We start from the raw sequence: 21,368 nt of genomic DNA, 5'->3' as shown, positions 1-21,368 counted from the left end.
GGTGCAGGGCCTCTGAAGTGAGAGCGCTGCATGATGGGATAACGAAAGAGAAAAGGATGGCCTGGCTGTGCGAGCGAACTAGCAGGTCACCGGCCATCACGCTCTCCGTCGTTTCATGCGTCGAGTTTGGCCCATTACTACCACGTGGCCGCGTCGGCGCTGCGTCTGAGCGCGCGCGTGAACGAACGCGATCCGGAGACCTGACGGACGCACCTGTCACCGCAGAAGATCCTACGTAAAGATTGCTCCCCCATCTTGCACATGTTGCATTTTCTCAGAACCAATTGAAATACGATGGACAAAAAGCGACAAAGGAGCTGTTACTTCGAATATTGCCATTCTGAGTTCTCTTCCTGTTGAATCTCAGCATTGATCATTGCATTCCGGCTCGGAGAAAGGAGCAGAAAGTGGAGCACAATGGTCCCGGGACTCTGAATTTACGTACGAGTGCGCATTCTTGCGCGACAGCGAGTGGACCGCTCGTCAAGCAAGTAGTGCTGGCAGATCCGACAGAATTATTGTGCCAGTTCACCCAAAGTTTGCCGTATCCTCAACCGCTCAGCACCGCCCATATGTACTCACTTGGTTATATTCGGGAGGCAGTGCATCAATCTTGATGGTGCTTTAAGCAGACCACAGCTTGAAGTAGACTTCCCTTTTTTGCGTCGTCATCTCGTAGTGTGAAGCGACATTCAAATCTTCCGTCGAGAGCAACATTTACAATTGTACTTGCAAACTTCTCTTTCAACGGAGGTAACAACGTAAACTCTGTTCAATTATGTAGTGACAGCGCGGTTGGACTCAAAGACTCATCTCATGAATGACTACTTGTAGGACACAATTAATCGCCAGTTCTCCTTGGAGACACTTTTCCTCTCCCTCTTCTGTTCCTTTCGCTCTCTCTTCGCGGCTCTACGATTGGCACGCCTTTCCCTCCGATCCGCCCTCCGGGATGACCGGGCACTGCCATTATTGGAAGCGCTATTGGAAGCGCCATGATGGTCGTCTTCGGAATCAGAGTCCGAGTCCGAGTCCGAATCCGGATCCGAGTTCTGCGTCCCCGCATCCTGTCCTGTAAAGGTCATGTTTCCTTGCGCAAGCGTGATATGCATGCGACGCGGGCCGAAGAAATACTGCAAAAACGGACGGAATCATCAGTGAGTAAAATCACGGATAGCGATAGACAGCGTACGTGGTTCCAAGCATCGATCAGTTCGCCGGTTGGCCCAGTCTTCTTGCGACTCATTCTCTTCTCAATTCCTCTTGTTACCAAGAAACCTATAAGCCCAAACAAATTAGTATGGCTGCTCTCTGCCCAGATATACACGATACATACCCATGGGCAACGATAAACTCATCGCCGCCGGTGCGACGTTCGCTACGAGGCTGTTCATGGGCGTAATACCGGCGGCGGCGTGGACATCATGCAGGAAGCGTGTCCAGTCCTGTTCGGTGATATCATGCGTCGCAAATGGGTGCGGAACAGTCCTCGATGGCGGGGCGACGAGCGGGAAGGCTTTGTTCAGATCCTTGTGAGTGCCCATCAATGTGGAAGGCTCGAACGGCGAGTAGGGCAGGTTCGGCGGGGGGTGGCGAAGGAACGGCGGTGGCGGAGGGTTGAGAAGTTTGGTGATGCTCTCGCCCGGCGCCATATGCTTCAGCACGCCCAGCACACCGCTCGGGGCTGCTGGGGCTGCGCCCGCCCCCGACGGGCCTGGCTGACCTGGGGAAGATGCGTAAGGCGATGGAGAACGATCAGCGATCCCTGGGGTGCCATATGGGCTTCCGCGCGAAGAGGAAGCGCTCGGGTACGAGTCTCTGTCATACTGGCCTGGAGGATACTGGCCTGGATGCGATCCCGATGGATACTGTGCTGGGTACTCTGGACGCGAGTTTGGCGACGGACCCGGATATTGACCATACGCATGTTCTGAATACGACTGTTTGGGCGGCTCGTACGGTGAATCTCGACGTGCATAAGGATCATTGTAGACTTTGTGATCACCATAAGGAGCTGGCTGGGCAGCACGGCTATCTTGGCCGGCGTAGGGGTTCGTGTTGGCGTACGACGATCGCTGGACATAAATCTAATTTCCAAATGTGGTGAGTATTCTTGCCACCGTCAAGATCCATTGGCTCACTAGAGGAGAATCTTCTGGCGAGCCGCGTTGAGAATACACATCGCTTTGTGGACCGCGTTCGCCATACATATTGTCTTGCGGGCCAGGTCGGCCGTATGCATCATTCTGCGGGGGCGCATATGACGGAGATCTGTAGATATCGTCGTAGGTAGGCGGGGGCGCGCCGTGCGGCTCTGGCTGCCGCTGTCGCCATGCTGCATCCGACTCTTGTGCTTTATCATTATACATGGATGGAGGGGACGATCAGGATGATGCACTGACGGCGAGCAGAGTAAGGATGATATGCGAATGCCCGCCTCGGTTCTGGTCTTTTATGTCAGGGAGAATCCGATGAGGGGCCTCATGTTTCACTGGCACGGTCACAGCATCCTGCGGATTCCTGCCCCCTGCGCATCACGGATATGAGTAATTGATCTCGCCGGCGGCGGCGCCAGTGCTATCGTGATAGACTTAGATTCAGTCCCCGCCACCCGGAGCTTATAGCGGAGGTAAAATCCATAAGCTCATGAGCCAGGAATAATTGAACGTTTGGTCTCCGTCACAAGACTCCGAACGGCTGGCGTTGCGTCTAGCCACATGCGCAGCACCTGCGGTTTTGTATACTTACAGCTTTTGTACAGCCTGATCTCGGCAAATTCGCGACTCGGGGACTCGGGGACACTCGGGGACACTCCTGGGCAAATCGAACTAGACGAATGAAATTCTAGGGGCAGCCCAGGGGTCAGTGTGACCACCGATCTGAACAGCAATCTGCCACCTGGATTGAAGATGTGTGATCGTGTCGTAATACGTACAGCAAAGGCCAATAATATACAGCTTTAGCGTCCGGCCGTTCGTTGATTTAATGCGCAAGTACTTACAGATGGCCTGAGCTTGAAGGATCTCTGAACTCTGCCGCCGCCCAACCAATTTAGCTCCGCAACCCCTAAGACCTATATGACGACCTCCTTACACTCAAGAGGTCTTCATGTGAGGACTGTTTACAGGAAGACTGCCTTGAGATTGAACTGTGCCGGCAACATGTGCAGGGACAAGTCATCGTGGTGTTGGTCACAATTGTTAGAGTTGAATTCAAGAGTGAACGAGAGTAGTGGGTGCAAAAACAATTCGTACTTATTCTGATCTTTCCGTATCGTCATATATACACAATCTTATGAGCCTGCATGGTAGCAGTTCGAGAACCCAGCTCGGGGTCATTCACGATTTCAAAATCCAAATCTTGAAAAATTATACCACAAATGCACAAGACTACACAACAAAAATTACGTCCACCAAGCCCACCACCACCACCATCATATCACCCCACCCGGATGCTCCGAATGCAGTTCTTCAAGGACAGCCATTCACCTTGATGTAGGAGGGGTGCCGTTTCGCGCCCCGGGCTGTCCAGCGATTGACTCCGCCAGCTTGATTAGCTCCGGATCTTGCAGAGGTACCTTCGAGTCAACCACCTCCTTGATGAGCGACATCGTGCTCTCGATACTTCTCCGACGCGTACTGGGACTGGTCATCGTCGTACCCAGACTAGCCTGGCGACCGTGGCCACGTCTGAATGGCATCATCTGGATCGGCGAAGTTGGTGACGACGGTGACACGGGAGTGCTCGGTCCCGGGCTGCTGCCCGTCGAGGGAGTACCAACGGATCCGCTGACGATCGCCTCCTCAAGCGCTGCCACCACGCCGTTGGGAGGCGGAGGCGTCGCAGGCGCACCTTCGGGAGATGATTGACCAGAGGACAAAATCGCCTTGCCCTCCTGAGAATCGGCATCATACAAATCAGGAGGAAGACGTTCGTTCTCAATATCAGACTTCCGGCTACGATGCGTAATTGTCAAACGAGGCATATGACGGAGGAGAACACAATAACGCACGCATCTTCGAAACCAGTAATGGCATCTTTGATGCCCTCCGCACCCAGGACCAAGGTGCCGTACGGCAATTTCCCAGAGCCTGATATGCTCTTGAGCTCCGACACCTTCTCCGACTCCTCGCTGACGTGAAGAGGTCAGGTATCATGTCCGCCATCACAAAATGCGGTTATACATACCGGAGTAGTGCGAAGACTCGTGACATGCGGCCAACAGCCAGGATCTTGTTCTTGATAACTTTGCGGCGCTCGTGCGTCTCTTCCGGCGTAGGTATGGCGGGCGATATGATGGTATCCAGCTCCTCCTCCTCACTCTCTTCCAATTCTTCTTTCGTGCAGCAGTTTAATAACGCTAGCAACATGTCGGTGACTTCAGATCGGACAATCAGCACTTGTACATGTGGAAAGGGCTGATAAGAAATTAACTTTTTTCGCCAACGAAAGGCAAACTCCACGTGAAAGCATCCATGAAGTTGGGCAACCAGTAAGGATGAGGAGAAGCGTTAAATTGTCGTATATTCAGAACATTGCTTTCGTATTTGAGAATTGCAGCTTTGTTGTTGTACACATCCAGATAGTTAGGCGCCGAGAAAAGGGTCATGACTGACGGAAAGCCCGTCGTCCTCGTCTTGCGATACATACGATACCTACAGTGATAAACGAGCGCTTTTAGCAAAAGGTGTCAATATATTACAGGTAACCCACCCTGCGTCTTGCGCTTCGTGCGCCCGGATGATTGAGAGGAGCTTGTTACGCTCCAGAAATTGGCAGGCAGCATTGTACCTGAATAGAATAGGTTGCAATTGAGTTACAAGGACTGTAGCAGAAAGACAAAGCCTCACGTGAAAAAGTACGAGCAGCCTCGGACGTGATTATGAACAAAGCTCTCATTCATCTTCTCCTGGCCGAAGTCTTCCACGGGATCTGACCAGAGAATATCACACATAAGACCCTGGGTAGGAGGTTCACGGAATCGGTCAATCTAGGAGAAAGATGATTGTGGATCGGTAAGTCACGCTAGGTTTGAGTTTAGATGCCACCACGTACGCTTCGGATATCATCAAGTGTTTGCAACTCAGGTGACAACCCACCATGGATACAGAAGAATTGTTTGTTCATGATCGCAGCTAGGGGCAGAGCACAGAAAGACTGCATGCAAGCGTCGTATAAACGCTCCGAGTATTTGCGTTTACCTAGCATGGCTTAGTGGAGAAGTCGCTGTGGGGAAAGGGTACATACATTCCAATTTGAAAGTAAAGTAATCAGTTAAATGCCGACATTCATGGTTACCGCGCAGAAGAAACAGGGTATCAGGGTACCAGATTTTCAGGGACCACAAATACAGCACACACTGGCATTTACATCAACACATTGTCTCTCGGAATCCAGAAATCAGACTGACCTCGATGCTGAAATAGCCTCTGTCGACATAGTCTCCCAGGAAGAGATATCGCGTCGTCGCTGGACTGCCTCCAAGCTCAAACAATTTCATCAAATCGTACTGCATTGGGTCAGCACATCACCCACTTCATTATACACAAGAACACTAACATATTGGCCATGTATATCGCCACAAACTAACATGTCGACAAGGATCGGTGTCATGGATTAAGCACGCCACCGGGTAACGGCGTCGATAATCACGTACCAGTTACCGGGGCGTCGACGTACAACAGGTTGGGTTCTGCGTGCAATATCTCTGTAGCTTTCTCCAGGATGTACATAGCATGTTCCTCGGATAACCGGCCTTCGCGGTAGAAATGATTCTTCAGGAACGCGATGTCAGGCTTCGTGGGGTCATCGCGAGAGAAGAACTGAGCGTCCGTCGGGATAGACATTGCAGGAGCTTGCACCTATGTCCAGCATATATCCTCAACTCATTGGGGGTATAGGGGCGGAGAAATAAAGCGAACCTCCTTCACGACACGCTCCTGCGTGCTGATAGTGTAGCCATTTTCGAGTTGATGCTGAGTGAAGTCAATCGTCGGAATACGGGGCTTCTCTTTTATCTGTACAATGGCACGCTCGATTTGTCCTCGTGTGCCGCTCATACTTGGGAGGGAGGGTATGACGGTATGGCGGTATGGCGGTAGAGAAGATTGAGAGAGCTATGCACGATTGGGCGTTGTTTCGTCGGAGAAATAGACGCTTAGGCCGACGCAAATAGTAACAGTGAACACAACCCTGCAGCCCTTTCGGACTTTCAATGCAAACTAGAATCGTCGTAGGGACGCTGACTAATCCTATAATGACACTTACCGCATTCGCCACGCTACTTAGCTGAACTACACCTCCATAACGAGCCGTGCTGACTGCGGGCCAAACCTCTTTCTCTCGGCCTCAAGCTCTGGGCTTTTCATCGTCATGTCTGTCCTCCCTCTGAGTTCCCCAACGGTACCACACAATGGAAATGGATCGTCAAGGCCGTCCAGACTTATGTCAAACCGCATTCCCGTTATCTTCAGACGGCTTCCCCGTTTTCATCAAATGGTATGCTTACATTAGACCGGACACCTTGGCAGGTTTCATCACCATGTGGAAAGTAGGATTTCGAACTGGCAGCATGGCAGCTGACGTACCTATGTCTGGCTCCTAAGAGAGTGTGAGCACTTGTCCTTCATAGTCCCTCCATCTTGTATTTACCGCGACTGCTAGATATCGCAATGTATATTTTCACAAGCGTACGTATTTTGTTACCTTCAAGTTCGCCGAATGTAGACGCTACGATCGTTTTGCAGAAACAAAAAACACCTGGGCCAGAGATGACCCAGCCATCCTCATTCTCATAGCGGGGTGTCTGACCAGCAAGTTTCACCACTCTGACCTGGGACCATGTAGCTAACTCATGTACAGTATCAGCCATTGCCTGGTCCGTGGTATACTCGTACTCGCCATTACAAGCTATCCGGCTCGCGTTTCTCATGATCATCCGAGATTATTTACTAGTGGGAGTTGCAATTGCAACAATTCTCTGGTACGTTGCAAAGTTCATGAACAAGCAAACTGCAACAATCGAGCTGTTCAGGTTCATCTCGAACCGAGTCCTGCTTTCGCCACCGTCCCACTCATCACCCGCAGACTCGGTGGTAGAATGGGCATATGTGTTTGATGTGCACACAAATGCTTTCTTCCCATTTTATCTCACTCTGTATCTAGCACAACTTTTTCTCGTTCCAATCATCCTCAAGAGCAATTGGATATGTCTCTTCGTTTCAAATACGCTATATTTCGCTGCGTGAGTACACTATCCAAGTCTTTGGTTGACCCGTTAGCTCACGTTTCACACAGGTACGCGCAATATTTCTACGGTATATACCTTGGTCTGAGCGGTGAGCCTCAATAGAATCATCTCATTCAAGGCATGTGGCTAATAGATACGTAGCACTACCATTCCTCGTTCGCTCTGAGTTACTGCTGATCCCGCTTCTTCCGCTCCTCGTGGGCTATGTAATCTCGCTGTTGGGGTTCAACATTGCGCAACATGTCCTGCCCGCGTATTTTGGCTCATAACGCATATACTTTCGTGACAGTGGATTCCTTTGTGTTGGCTAATTATTTGTAGTAATTGGACTGAGTGTTTTATTCAAGTTGAAGTTCTCGAATCAAGTTGGAACTGTGTGGCGTTCGCCATGTATGGTGGGTCTTGAATGACAGTTGCGTGTACCATGTACCTTGTGCGAGGCGTGCTCCTCAACTCTTCAACTGCATACCTATTACAAGGACTAGGATATGAGCATGAGCCGTGACATATCTATACTCAGACTAGGTTGGGATTCCTAGATAAGCTCAAACAAGCGCATTTTAAGGTATGCACATCTCGCGGAGGCCCGTTCTCACTTCAAATAAATACTGACAGCCAATGAAATCTTATTGATAGCTCTGTTGGGCGAATATCAACATGACGAGAATGGTAATATTGGAAGACACTACACGAAATGACACGAATATCACTGATATGGGATGACGACCAAAGGAGACACATCTTCATATCTTACTGCAGACGTCTGATGCCGTTTTGTGATATTTGACAAGGAAAACACCGATCAACACTAGTCCTTCAAGGTAGCAGTCCACCTCTCCTGCCCCTTTTCGGCTTCAGGCTGCGTTTCTTACCACCTCTCATCCCTCGCAATGAATCTCCCATACTACTGTCGAGATCAACGTCCAAGGCAGCGTCTTCCCGCGCTACATCCATGTCATCGTTCGGCCCATTCGAGTATATCTCGACCCTATCCCTTAGGGAGGGGGATGGGCCATCTCCAGGAGGCGGCGCAAGGTCATTCAGCGATAGTCTGTCCAAGAGAGAACCTCCCCGTCTTGCCATCATGGGTCGAGAGCTCATCTGTTCAGAGTAAGCTTCAACTGGTTCAACTGGACGATCATCTCGCGCGCTTTCCCTCGGCATGTTTGTTTCGTCCCCTTCTGGACTATCATGCGAGGGCTTCGTGGGCGCAGGTGGCGGGCGACGAATGCGCACCGGTTTCGACGTTCTCATGAATGAGTCTTCATCAACAGGAGTTGGTGCAGGTGGAGGACGGAGTGGCCGTGTACGGTCTGAATGAGGTATGCGCCCCGGTAGTGCCGATCTCATCACTAAGTCCTCGTCTACGGAAGGAGTATGGCCAGATGAGGGACGGGGTGGCCTTGTACGATCTGAGTGAAGTATGCGCCCCGGTGGTGCTGGTCTCATCAAGTCCTCATCCGCAAAGGGAGTAGATGCGGGCGAGGGACGTAGTGGTCGCGGATGATCTGAAGTAAGTGGCCCGGAGGGAGATGGCTCTCTGAATCCACCCGGATCAGCGCGGTCCCAGCTCCGTCCTCCGACATTGCTCAAAGGCGGCGCTTCCCTTGGATCACGGTGGTCGGGACGAGATGTCGAAGCAGAATATGCATTCTGATCGCGAGGTCTCGAGGGAATTAGCAAGGACGGCTCATTGGAACCACGGTACGGACCCTCTGCCGGGTACCTATCGTAATGCGAACTGATTCTACCCTCGAGAGTCGGAGGTCGATTTGGGAGGCGCGTATCTACAGAATTTGCACGGTCTCGTCCTCGCTCCGTTGATGGAAAGTCCGATCTTCGTGATCGAGAAGGTTCCTCAGCAGGAGTCAACCGTGTCTCCAAATTTTGTCGGTTTGGATTGGAAGGATTATTGTATCGGTAAGGCGCAGCAGACTCAGATGCCTGCCAAGGAGCGTTGTCGCCTCGGGATGAACGAGCGTCATGGGGGATATGAGGCCCATCCACAGATTGTACTTCTCTGCTGCGATTTTCGCGAGACTGAACTTCTTCTCTCGTGATCCACACGCGAGGTTCTTCGACTGGATCCGACGGGGGAGGTCGCGAAGGTTCGCGCTTCGGTCCGAATCGAGTCTGAAATTGTCAATATTGCACTTAAATCTGATGAAAAGGGACATACTTGACGAGCTGGGCGTTCCACTGGTTCATAGACCGAGTTGCTCCGTACAGAGGTAGGGGGTCCACTTCCTCGATAGTCATCTGCATTTCGAGGGTGAGATCGCTGTCAAATATTGCACGAATCAGCACAACAGCACAACTATACAGTAACAAATTAGATCTTACCTGGGGGCGTTCATCTCTATCTACATTTGAGAGAGACCGATGGCGTCCAGAAGCAGCATTGTCGGAAGGGGATGGCCGATAAGAATTGCTAGAAGCAGATCCAGTGACCGGATACGGAGGTGGCCCCTTCAGTAAAGCATCAGCTATGCTACAGATACAAGGCAAGTTCGTACTGACCATACGTCCAAACTCATCGCGACTGGCGGTACCTCCACCTTCCGCACGTCCTCGAGGAGGACCATTTGGCGGTCGATGTTGTGAGATAGGCGAAGGTAGAAGGTCACGATCTTCGTTCTTATTCCCCACTACCGGCGCAGATTGCGGGGCGAGAGCTGTATCGGCAGAACGAGGAGGATAGCGCATTGATGGGTCGCGGGGTCGTGCGTCCTATGTGTCAGAATCATAATGTGTGAATCACCCATACTGTTACATAAGGACTGCAAACAACGCTACCTGAAGAGTCGACTCATTCACGTTCCTGGTGCTTACACGCCTGTCCTCAAGATGATCAAAAGAAGCTGTCCTGTCGTCGTCAAGTCGCCGTGAATAGAAGTGGGGACTGGAGGTTGAGCCTGCCGCATACTGCGTTGGGCCATCCTGACGATCCCGTCGTTCTGTCCATCCCTCATTGCCTGTGTGCGACGATGGAGATGGGCGCATACGCCCTCTCGACAAAGTGCTAGGAGGCTCCTGAAAATGCCCTAGCCGCAAATTTGGGTAGGTCGAAGAGGGCGATGTTTGCGGAGATGCTGAAGGCGGCGGATTGGTTTTGTTTGTCATGGCTCGAGGGCCCCTCGGGGGCAGATCAGCCTGCACGTCCATCCCTAACCTATCAGCATACATAGCTGGACCTGCCCTAGCAGGACCTTCAGGGGGACGCGAGGGGGGCGCTCTGATAGACGGAGGGTCAACATCCATATTATCACGGTCTGCACGCGGAGGATAATCGCGTGCTTGGCCATGTGGCGGATGATCAAACCGGCTGCCAGGACGGGCTGCTACAGCAGCAGGCCTGTTTGGTACATGCGGCTCGACATCACGAGTTGAATATAGAGGAAACGGACGTCGAGAGGAAGACATATCACTGGGAGTATCAGCAAATCTCGGTGGAACATTACTGTTAGACAAAGGTTCAGTGAACGATTCCCGGCCAGAATCTGTACCCGGTGAAGGCGGTGGGAATGAATCTGGTCGAGTGGCTACCTCGCGGAAGCGAGCGCTCTGCGGTGGAAGAGGTGGTCGTTTCCGGGAACCTAGGGGAAATCCGAAGTCGTATGGGAAGTTCCACGAGTGGATGTGAGGAGCGACGATAGCGGAAGGCTGAAAAATACGTACGTGACTGATCGATCTGATTCACAGGCGGCGGAAACGAGGAGGGCACTGGTCGCTCAGGCAAGCCAGGAGGGGCAGCAGTATTCGACATTGACATTTGACGCGAAGGAGGATCGGCCAGTCGTTCGTCGAGTCGCCTTCTCTTTGATTCAGATTCAGAACTTGAATCAGCGCCATCATCTCGTCCCCTTCTTTGAGGAACGGAGTCGGTGCGTGTGTATATTGCATCCTCCCGCGAATAGCTTTGTGATGGTGGAGGCATGGCGAAATTAGTAGGTCGATCGTATCGACTGGTCTGCCTAAAGCCACCGGGTGCAGAAGCATTGGACATCGGAGGTGGTAGTCCAGAAGTGTCTTTGTCCTGAGTAAACCGCCTTGACCCTGAAGGCGAGAAATCGCGTACACGAGGACGCGGTGACCTATGTCCTGCAATATGAAAGGAAAAATAGGGGAAAGTATCAAAGAGGGTGCAGGATAAAGGGAAGAAAAAAGAGGGGCCATCATGAGCGTCCTTGTGTCGAGTACAGAAGAGGCTGAACGGGAACAGCGAATCTCGACTCCCAAGGCTTCTCGAGACGTCCACTACGACACGTCCTCCACCTCGGGAGGAGAACGAACGCCGATATGGGGCAGGGGAATGAGGCGAATAACGTACTTGGGGCCGGCCACTCGTGAGCATTGTGGCGAGAATGAGAGGGTGCATCGACGTCCATATTTTCAACACGTTTGCGGGCACGATCATCAGGAGGATGTGCTGAGGGCTCCAGTCCGACCGAATTTCTAGGTGGCCCCCAATGACGATCATGCACATCAGCTGGCCGATGTTGGGTGTCGGGAATACCACGCCTAGGTTCCCTCCACGTACCATGTTCGAGCGGCAGCCGAGGTGGTGATAGTTCCCTTCGAGTTGGACGATCAACATGCTCTCTTTTCGGCGGAGGCGTGAAAGACCGCGAGCGGCGCCGGTCGGTTGGCAATCTCGGTGATGTTGCTCGGTAAGGACCATCAGGGAGAAATGGGCGGCCAACCCTTTTCTCGCTGGTATCGTTCCCTTCGCTACCTGGGCGATAGTGACGGTCCTTGTAAGAAAGCTGCTCAGCAAGAGACATTGCTTCCTTAGGGTCTTTGCGATTAGGATGCACTGTGGCATGCCCCTCGATTGAATGTGCTCGTACTCGAGCTGGAGCTTGAGCCTCGCTCGGTCCGGGTGACCTGCTTTCTCTGACGTGCACGCTGCCGTTCTCTCTATCTTTCGATGGAGAGGATTTGCGGCTCACCGATCCAGGTCGAGTCCAGGTCGACTCGTGCGTTTTGACGTTGTAATAATACTGTTCCGCCGCTCCATCTCGAGGGTATCTAATTTCCCAATCGGGCGGCAGCGCATCACTGTTACCTGTAGAACCGGCTTTCCCGTGGCCGTTTGGACGCCTATCCCTTTGTACCATAGAGCTTGCGAGAGTGCTAGTCTGGGTTGGAGACGTGTGAATAAAGGGAGCAACAGCAACAACAGGTTTTGGAGGAAGAGCATGTATTAACTTTCCAAGGGACTGAGCGCGTTGAAGGCTAGGAGAGGTAGAGCCTTGAGAGTGGGTCGGTATCTTGTTTGGGGAGCCACCGGAGAAATCCTGTTGGTGGTCGCGCCTGTTTTGGTGCAGATGCTGACCTGAAGGCGGCTTATGCTGGCTTTTCGCTGACGAGTCCTGGTCGGCCGTCTGGTAGGCATAGAAGTCTTGCATGTCGTCGTCGTCGCCACCCAGCGAAACTGCATCTTCCGCGTCCTCAGGGTCGCGCCAGCCATCAGCTGACGGACGTTGAGGATTCTGCTCGTCGTCTTCTTGGCCCCAGTCGAGAACTTCGGTGTCTTCATCCATTGCTGTCGTTGTTGTGCTCGGAAAGGTCGTCGACAAATGTCGAACAGCGATGCGTAGCTCGGCAAGATGCGATTCTCCGCCGTAACATTTGGACCCCGCCAGACTTAACTTAATAGTTGCATTTTTAAAAATTGCTCCGCTGTTGAATGCTGAATTAGTAGTTGTTGAGGACAGCTTACAAGTGTCGCACTTGCATCAGAAGCACACCGCCTTGTACCAAAGCGTCACCTGTACTATCAAGTTGGCTCCGTCGACAACGGCCACCATGTCCGCTCCTCCAGTCGCTGCGGCATCTGCTGTAAATGCTTCCAAAGCAGAACGCCCTTCCTCGGGCACTCGTATGCCATCGCTGAATCAGTTGGCAGCCCGCATTAACCTCAACGCCAACTCGAACCCTGCCTCAGCTGCTTCTCGCCCCCGTCTCGCTGCAGCTCTCCTCCGAACCAGCTCTCAGAGTTCGTTATCGACAGCCGCATCCACTTCAGACTCTGTTGCAGCCAACGCGCCTAGCTCGCGATCTGTATCACCCGCAAACTTGTCGACTTCTCCACCAGGGAGTGTATCCACTACGCCAAGCCAGAATGATACCGATCCAGGCGAGCAGCTCACGACCGAGCGACTTGATAAACTGAATAAGGAGTCGGAGAAGAAGGAGAAGATGCCTATGGGATATAAGAATATCCCCAGTCTCGACGCCATTACGGCTCGTCTGGCTAAGGCGCGCACTCTCAGTGTGGACGGCACTGCAAAGCCCCCTGAGGCAGAGACGATTGAGGACCCGAAAACCCCCGGTTTGCGCATTAAGGCGCCCGAGCACCCTCTTGAACATACATGGTATGCACTTTTCTTATCTGTTAATGTTATATCTGCGTGTTCTTTATATGCCATCTTTTTCACGACATGATGGTTGGTAGCGGGAGAGCACCCGTCGATTGTAATTCACCAATTGCGAGTGGGATTTTCTCCTTGCATAACTATTCTGTGTCAGACCCTGGGGATTATAATGACATCATAGATGTGGACTGTCAACCTGTATCTGATATCGTGTGCACACTTCTATTCGCTTTGACCTAGTTGCTGCCATTTGTTCACAAGTGGGGTATGTGCGTATGTTTACCGGCCGCTTTCATGGTGTAGGACATTATATCACGACACCAAGTCGAAGATGCCATTCACACCCGCAACCGCAAACCCGCTCAGCGGAGGAGGGGACCCGTCAGGTCAAACGCACTTTCAGGCTCCGGAATCAGACGAGTACGAGGCAGGGTTGACCGTGATTGGAGAGTTCGACACGGTAGAGTCATTCTGCCGGTACTTCAACTGGTTGAAGCCCCCATCGCGGCTGGAGCGCAACTCCAACTACCATTTGTTCAAGTCCGGCATCAAGCCGATGTGGGAGGACCCGGCTAATGCAGAGGGGGGCAAGTGGGTGTTGACGATGAAGAACAACCCGCAGCTGTTGGACCGTTGCTGGAGCTGGCTTGCCATGGCGCTTGTCGGCGAGGACCTAGACGAAAGCGACGAGATTTGCGGTGCGGTTGTGAGTCTGCGAAGCAAGGTGGACCGCATCCAGCTCTGGACGCGCAGCAAGGACGAGGTCGAGAAGATAAATGGCATCGGACGCAAGCTCGTGAAACTTTTAGACGTCTCCGAAGCAGATGGCATCGGTCTTGAGTTCCAGGTACGTTCCCTTTTACCTGAGGCGGCTTTCATTAAAAAAAGAAACTCACGATGACTGGTGCGTTAGTATAATAGCGATGAACGTCCGGTGCCGAATAAGTACTTGAGCATTCAATCGCTCCCTCAATCGTCATACCGTACCTCGTTCCAGGGCAAGAGCAGCCCCATGGCTGCACCCGGTGAGGGTCCTGGCTTGCCCGCCGCTCCGGGTGGCGCGTTTGCAGGCTTCGGTGTTGGTGGTGGAGGCGTACTGGGATCCGGTTGGAGGAATAAACAGCAAAGGTCGTGAATCATGAGGGCATTTGACTAAAGGCATTGGTGAATTGTACCGTTCAGAGGTCTTGATCAATGATTGAAGTGTACCGTTTGTACTAGGATTCGTTCTGATGATACAATCATATTTATGCAATATAATGTAGTAAAGTATGGTATACAGGACAACAATTCTCAAGAATGTCTGGGAGAATCAGGTGGCGACGATATTTCGGATGAGGACATAACAGGGCTTCCATTAGGAGTGCGTTCCGTCAAGTCTGCAATCATGTATTTGGTGCGATATCTAATTGGTAAGGGAGGCACTGATTTCGTCGCCATTGGCGCTGCTCCATAAACCATATTCATTCGTTTTGTTCTTTTCCGATTGGGTTCATCCACGACTGCAAGGGGAGCGTCTGCATGACGTGGTGGTTTCCATGAGGCCGCCTTCTTATTGAGGTCCAGAACGAGCTCATTGAACCACCTTTGTCGTCTCACTTCGTTGTCCGAGGTTACATGACCTCTTGTCCAATAATTAGGCTTCGCTTTGGTCCGCTGTCGACTCAGCCAGTCCTCGTTCCACAACGCATCTTCGGTACCGGAGACAAAGAACAGCCGGTATGTGCGCACACAAATCCGGACGTCGAGTCCTCCGCGTACGACGATATCTGTCGTAGCAGCTTCTGGGTCCAATGAACTAGAGCAATGCTTTGTGAGAGCTTAACGTGAAGGCACAGTGAAACGCCTCACCGACGCAAAAACGGACGTCTGCTTGAAACGGACGTCGGCACGTCCTTTGTCACCTCGTCCTGCAAGAGATCGCTCATAAGCGTACAGCCCTAGCTGAAGCGACCTTGCTTACTGACGTTTACGAACGAATCAATGTAGGCTTGCCATCGTCCAGTAAGAACTTCAGAATCGTCGAAGCTCGAGTCATCCTTTCCAAGCAGCTGGACCGTCACCGCACTGTTCTCTGGTAGCTGCAAAGATGCTGATGAACAGATTCAATGTAAATATATTGGAGACGACTTACCCAATCCATGCGGAATAGATTCTCATCAGGACCGATTACCTTCTCTGTATTCCGCCTGGCGTTGATTTGATCCTGAGTCGTTGGGGATGTTATCTCACGATCACGACGAAGGAGTTCAAACAGCTCTTGGCTTTTCACATCCGATAGAATATTTTGAACCTGCAAGAACAAATGAGTAATTGTCAATACAGACACGGCGGTTTGATCCATACCTGTTTGATAACCGCTCCAACCACTTTGTCAATGGTGAACATCTTGTAAGCATCCTGCCCCAGATGTGAACATGAGGGGACACATAACAAAGAGCCACAGCTTACCCTTGGACCAAACATCCATCGTAGTTGGTCTTCAAAAGCATGTTGCTCGATTTCGTTGTCGAACAGCTTCTCGCAGGATTCCAGTAACAATGGATAGAAGTGAGTTGCTGCAGTCTCTGGATCACCGAACTTGCCTAAATCATTCAAGAGCCCCAAGTCGGCAGCCACAGGGTTCGACTTATGAGAAGTAGAAGGGTCACTTGCTATCCGTGTCGCCAGCTCCCGGAAGGAGTATAATCTTGAATATAGAAGCTATGCAACGTTAGGAGAACATCACATTATAAGCGCGAAATCTACACACCTCCAACAAGCGGAAAAAGACATAGAACGTGGTGTTCGTGTAAAAGCTATAACGCCGCCGGTCGGGCAGCTTCTCGCCGTCAGACGCGGATGGTGGGACGGCTTCGTTGCTCAGGCCTGAGTGTTCCTGTTTGCCCTCATCTGCATCAGATTGCATCACGACGTCGGATCCGGAAGGGGATGGGAGGCGCGAAGTAGGACGCGACCCCTGCGCACGGGTTCGACGGCTCGACTTCGCCTGTTCGTTCTTTAAGAGCTTCTTGCGCAGATCACCAGAGCCAGCCCCAGCTTTACGACTAGATTTCCCGGTTCGCGCACTGCTTGAACTGCTCCCCACGTCCACGTCGTCCGCTGTGCTGTCGACGTCCATGTCGCTATCAGCACTCTCATGACGAGGAACAAATGCACAATTAAATGTTGCTGGATCTTGTACAAGGAACAGGGGGACAAAGGCTCTGATGAAGGTCTCGATTTTTCGCCTGTCAGCGAGATTGATTTGCGTACGGTCCAAGTATGACAATGTCATCTTGATCGCGTCCTGCATCACCGTCATGTCGTCCAGCACGTACTCCAGCTGGTGCCGCGGCCGTGTACGCGCAAAGAGGGGGTCAATCAACGCTGCGCGTTTAGCCATTTGTTCGTCTCTTGCCGTCTCGATCTGAGTGAGAAAGTGCCTGGCTGTGATGGCTTTCTTGTCCGTAGCTTTGAACGTGACACCCTGATGGTCAAGGGATTTGTGATAGTTGCGCGCATCAACCTCCCGCCAGACCTTGTTCCACTCGCGCTGTGCTCGCTTCCACTCTTCGTGCTTGACTTTGAGCCGCGAAAGTACAACAGGGATCGCGAGGGAAGGCGCTTCCTGCATCGCCTGATAGACCTCCAGTCCCGCCTCCCGCCCGTAGATCTTCTTGAGCACCCTTAAATGTATGCTGCGCCCTGCGCCACCAAGGTTGGGCTTCAGTTTGAAGCCGTTCCGCTCCTCTGGGCTGAGCTGCGCGATCTTGTTGTTCAGCGGCTCAAGCATGTGGATTGTGCGATAGATGGCCTCCAAATGGAAGTCATATTCATGTCGCTCCTCCTCGCTACGATGCAGCGCTTCTTCGTATATGTTCTTCTTATGTGCCTGGAATCCAGCATCTTCGCTGGCAAAAGTTGGCTGTGATATCCACTCGTCGTTCAACACCGACCTGCACATCTCATCCCGTCCCGAGCAAGTCACGTTGATCTCCTGTCATAAGGTATGGATCAAATAGTGAACAGATGCTGGCGAGACAGCATACTCACGTTCGCAGGAAGCTTTCTATAACTACCATGGCGATAGTTCAACTGGTTCCTACTTGGCCGATCCAGCGCAGCCAAAGGCCTTGTCCACACATCATCTGCCACAGCAATCCTGTCTCGTCGCTCATCCCAGCCCAGAATGTCCATGAACTGCATCATGAGATCGCCATCGCCAAGAAATGACCTGCTTTCGCGCACTAGCCGCGCTGTATCAATGATGTCCTGTGTGAACAGGTTGATCAGCTTCAGAAACTCGTTGTAAGTCTCTCGATTATCTACTGCGCGTTTCACGCGGTCGAAGAAGTGAGCCTCGTCTGCAGAGCTCAGTGGGGGAGGCGGAGCCGCCGCTACTGGTATCGGCGGAGGTAGTACGGGCTGAGGCAAGTGGTGATGGCCGCCCTGTTGAGATGTATGCGCATGAGAGGAGCGCCTGGGAGAAGAAGGAGCAGTAGCATGGCGCTGTGTAAGTGAAGGAGAAGAAGCATCGTTGAGATGCAGTTGAGATGGTCTTGCCCTCTTTGCCTAACAATGTCAGCAACATGCTGGCTTGCATACCAAGAATAATCTCACCTTGCTCGGGGGCGCCTTTGGAGCTGCCTCCTTCTCTGTTTCCTTTTCCTTATCTTTGTCCTTCGTTTTGTCCTTGTCCTTCTCTTTTTCTTTCCCCTTCTCTTTCTCTCTTTCCTTCTCCTTTTCAGCGGGCCGTCGTTTCCTCTTTTGGGGCACAGTAGACCCTGTCACTGACGCTGCGCCCGTGGATGATTCTTCACCTTTCTTTCTCGACGCCTTTGGCTCGGCAGTTGGCGTACCTGTCCTCCAAAGACCCTCCATTTCTTCCAAGCGCGCTAGCTCGACCTCTTGGGCTTGCTTATTCGGAAGAAAGTCAATCAGCTCTTTCATCAACGACGGGGCATCACGGAACAGTTTTGCAGTGCTCCGCACGATTTCGCCTTGTGCACATCCGGCGGACAAGAATGCGATTGCCCAGTGCTCGAGCTCTCGCACGTCGTAATTGGAAGCCATGTCTGCTTTCGGGTTCAAGGTTTCGAGAAACTTGCGATATCTGTCAGGCTCGTTTGCATACCGTGTCTTGACCCTCTGGATGTACATCAAGGCGGGCTCCAGATTGACATCGTGCGAAGGCTGATGCATCGGTACTTCAATGTGCGAGGCGGGGAGTTTGGGGCTACTTGGCCCTTGCGAGAACGATCCATGAGTGGGCCACGTGGTCGTTCCCGCTGGGGTAGTGACTGTGATGACATTCGGGTCGAGGGAGTCAGTGTTGCAGTCGATGCGATAACCTGCGGGAAGGAACGTGTTGAAACCTTGGATCAGGCTAGGGTGGCCATGAAATAAGCTTGACACGCGATCAATGACACCGGGAGTGTCGATGCTGTACGAGAATGAGCATACGTCGTGGATTATACGAGTTGAGGGCGTACATTTGGCTCTTAAAATCCTTCATGATGTCGAGAAACTTGTTATACACGTCCGGTCTGTCCTGGAACTTCAACTTGACAGAATCGAGATATGTAAGGGCGTCCGTCACGTTCAACGGTCTTTCAGTCGCTGGTTGATGTGCGTCTAGATGTGTGGCAGCAGCCAAGCCTGATGAAAGGGCGTTGCTACTAGAGTTGGAAATGTCGCGAGACGGTTGGAGTTCAGAGGTAGTCGAGGAAGTCTCCTGTGCGGTTGTGAGGGAAGATACAGACTCTGCGACTGCAAGTGCAGATTGGATGCCCTTGGACTCGCCCTCCACGCCTCCCGAGCTCGGGGGAGGATTTGAAGGCTCACTGTCGAGCATGACTGATAGACTGCCAAGACTCGTTCGCGTTCTAAACAGAGAAACTTCTGTAATGCACAAATGTGAATCCGAGGGCAACTTACGAGTAACAAAGGCTGAGACTGCTTTCGCTCCAGGCTGCTCAGCGGCGTCAACGTAACGGTAAACTTGGTCCCCGGACGCGAGCGCTCATATGGTGATCGGGATAGCGTCACGTGGAGGAGACTCACTTGCCCGATCGGGATGCCCTTCATTCGAAAATCCTTGCGATAGCCTCAAAAAATCCCAAAAAACTCCGCAAAAATGTGGAAAAATCATCTTGTTCAGGGGCATGTGGTGTAGTTGGTTATCACGCTCGCTTATTAGCGAGACCAAACACAGAACCCAATTGCGAGACCCAGCACAGAACTCGGCCGCCGACCATCTTTCGCGCGCAGCGCGATGCCGCCGCACGCCTCGAGTACCGACCATCGCGATGCGCCGCACGCCTCTCGACCATTTTTCGCGCGCAGCGCGATGCCGCCGCACGCCTCGAGTACCGACCATCTTTCGCGCGTAGCGCGACGCCGCTGCCCACCTCGACCATTTTGCATGCCTCTCGACCATTTTTCGCGCGATACTGCCCGTTGCCGCACGCCTCTCGCCGCCGCCCGCCTCGACCATTTTGCATGCCTCTTGACCATTTTTCGCGCGCAGCGCGATACTGCCGCAACAGAACCCAATCGCGAGACCCAGCACAGAACTCGGCCGCCCCGACCATCCGCACGCCTCTCGACCATCTTTCGCGCGCAGCGCAATGCTGCCGCACGCACGCCTCTCCCGACCATTTTTCGCGAACCTAACCCTAACCCTCTCTCTCGCTGCCGCACGCAGGCCTCTCCCGACCATCTCTCGCAGTCCCCCCCTCTCGACCATCTTTCCGCCTCTTGACCCGCCGCATGCCTCTCGACCATTTTTCGCGCATAGCGCGACGCCGCCGCCCGCCTCTCGACCATTTTACCGAGACCAAGCATGACCATTTCTCGCGCGCAGCGCGATGCCGCCGTCCCCCCTCGACCACTTCGCACGCCTCTCGACCATTTCCCATTTCTCGCGCAGCGATGCCACCGCCATTTCTCGCGAACCTAACCCTAACCCTCTCTCTCGCTGCCGCACGCACGCCTCTCCCGACCATCTCTCGCGGTCCCCCCTCTCGACCATCTTTCGCGCCGCGCCGTCCGACCATCTCTCTCTTGACCATTTCTCGCGCTGACCATTTCTCGCAAACCTAACCCTAACCCTCTCTCTGTCGCCCACACGACCCACCGAACGCATCCACGGACGATACCGACGGCTACGCTGCGCCGTCCACGCCTACAGAACCCAATTGGCGAGACCCTCGGCCGCCCTGACCACGCGCTGCGCCGTCTGACCATCTCCCCCTAGACTGAGCACAGAACCCGGCAGCACCGCCCCCCCTCTCTGATGCACCCATCGCGAGGACTGTCTTGTACGTGAACCTAACCCCTAACCCTGCGCCGACGTCGTGTCGCTCGGCCACCCACTGCCCGCCGTCGCGATCCCGCTACCGACCGCCCCTCCCTTTCAAGCCACGTGACCACCGACTGCTAACCCCATCCATCCCTCTCTCGGCTGCGCCCCTGTCCTCGTACGCTGTGCCTGCCACATGGCCAAGTCTGTTCGCCCAGGTCCACTTCTCTCGCCGGCCGTGTCCGTCCGTTATGCCAGGCCTCCCCGCTGACGTCCAAGCATTGCTTGGACATGGTCATGTGGCCCCAGGAACCACTCGCACGGCCAACCCATTTCGTGCACGCAAAGCGCACGCACTTCTTCCAATGCGGTCCCCTCTCGCCCCACGCACTTCTTCCAATACGGTCCCCTCTCGCCTTAGAGTGATGAGGGGCGTGCGCCGTGCGTTCGTAGG

The 21,368-nt window shown here is 52.9% G+C and overlaps 7 protein-coding genes across 7 annotated transcripts; 3 read left to right on the top strand and 4 right to left on the bottom strand.

Moving 5' to 3' along the window:
* Nucleotides 1-824: 824 nt before the first annotated feature.
* On the bottom strand, nt 825-2,369 carry FIBRA_00033 (uncharacterized protein; the record flags this gene model as incomplete). The annotated part of the gene is made up of 4 exons (XM_012321932.1): nt 825-1,133; nt 1,193-1,278; nt 1,337-2,087; nt 2,142-2,369. 4 exons carry the CDS (start codon nt 2,367-2,369, stop codon nt 825-827), a joined length of 1,374 nt encoding a protein of 457 aa, XP_012177322.1.
* Nucleotides 2,370-3,484: 1,115 nt separating this feature from the next.
* FIBRA_00032 (uncharacterized protein) lies at nt 3,485-6,059 on the bottom strand (the record flags this gene model as incomplete). Its single annotated transcript, XM_012321931.1, has 12 exons — nt 3,485-3,956; nt 4,013-4,132; nt 4,189-4,378; nt 4,435-4,655; nt 4,714-4,791; nt 4,851-4,990; nt 5,056-5,201; nt 5,248-5,359; nt 5,411-5,509; nt 5,560-5,585; nt 5,657-5,861; nt 5,922-6,059. 12 exons carry the CDS (start codon nt 6,057-6,059, stop codon nt 3,485-3,487), a joined length of 1,947 nt encoding a protein of 648 aa, XP_012177321.1.
* A 2,006-nt stretch (nt 6,060-8,065) lies between these two features.
* On the bottom strand, nt 8,066-12,795 carry FIBRA_00031 (uncharacterized protein; the record flags this gene model as incomplete). Its single annotated transcript, XM_012321930.1, has 7 exons — nt 8,066-9,382; nt 9,429-9,530; nt 9,593-9,718; nt 9,770-9,979; nt 10,046-10,845; nt 10,928-11,704; nt 11,790-12,795. 7 exons carry the CDS (start codon nt 12,793-12,795, stop codon nt 8,066-8,068), a joined length of 4,338 nt encoding a protein of 1,445 aa, XP_012177320.1.
* A 265-nt stretch (nt 12,796-13,060) lies between these two features.
* On the top strand, nt 13,061-13,699 carry FIBRA_00030 (uncharacterized protein; the record flags this gene model as incomplete). The annotated part of the gene is made up of 1 exon (XM_012321929.1): nt 13,061-13,699. The coding sequence occupies one exon, from the start codon at nt 13,061-13,063 to the stop codon at nt 13,697-13,699; it is 639 nt and encodes a 212-aa protein (XP_012177319.1).
* A 261-nt stretch (nt 13,700-13,960) lies between these two features.
* On the top strand, nt 13,961-14,764 carry FIBRA_00029 (uncharacterized protein; the record flags this gene model as incomplete). Its single annotated transcript, XM_012321928.1, has 2 exons — nt 13,961-14,476; nt 14,543-14,764. The coding sequence occupies 2 exons, from the start codon at nt 13,961-13,963 to the stop codon at nt 14,762-14,764; spliced, it is 738 nt and encodes a 245-aa protein (XP_012177318.1).
* Nucleotides 14,765-14,922: 158 nt separating this feature from the next.
* On the bottom strand, nt 14,923-19,465 carry FIBRA_00028 (uncharacterized protein; the record flags this gene model as incomplete). Its single annotated transcript, XM_012321927.1, has 10 exons — nt 14,923-15,427; nt 15,481-15,539; nt 15,597-15,710; nt 15,764-15,922; nt 15,976-16,029; nt 16,081-16,332; nt 16,382-17,608; nt 17,665-18,183; nt 18,232-19,054; nt 19,104-19,465. 10 exons carry the CDS (start codon nt 19,463-19,465, stop codon nt 14,923-14,925), a joined length of 4,074 nt encoding a protein of 1,357 aa, XP_012177317.1.
* Nucleotides 19,466-19,885: 420 nt separating this feature from the next.
* On the top strand, nt 19,886-20,374 carry FIBRA_00027 (uncharacterized protein; the record flags this gene model as incomplete). Its single annotated transcript, XM_012321926.1, has 1 exon — nt 19,886-20,374. The coding sequence occupies one exon, from the start codon at nt 19,886-19,888 to the stop codon at nt 20,372-20,374; it is 489 nt and encodes a 162-aa protein (XP_012177316.1).
* Between the last annotated feature and the right edge of the window lie 994 nt (nt 20,375-21,368).

The sequence above is a fragment of the Fibroporia radiculosa genome (genome assembly GCF_000313525.1).
Source record: "Fibroporia radiculosa TFFH 294 genomic supercontigs, scaffold28, whole genome shotgun sequence".
NCBI classification, from domain to species: Eukaryota; Fungi; Basidiomycota; class Agaricomycetes; order Polyporales; family Fibroporiaceae; genus Fibroporia; species Fibroporia radiculosa.
This window is presented reverse-complemented; position numbering and strand designations above follow the sequence as displayed.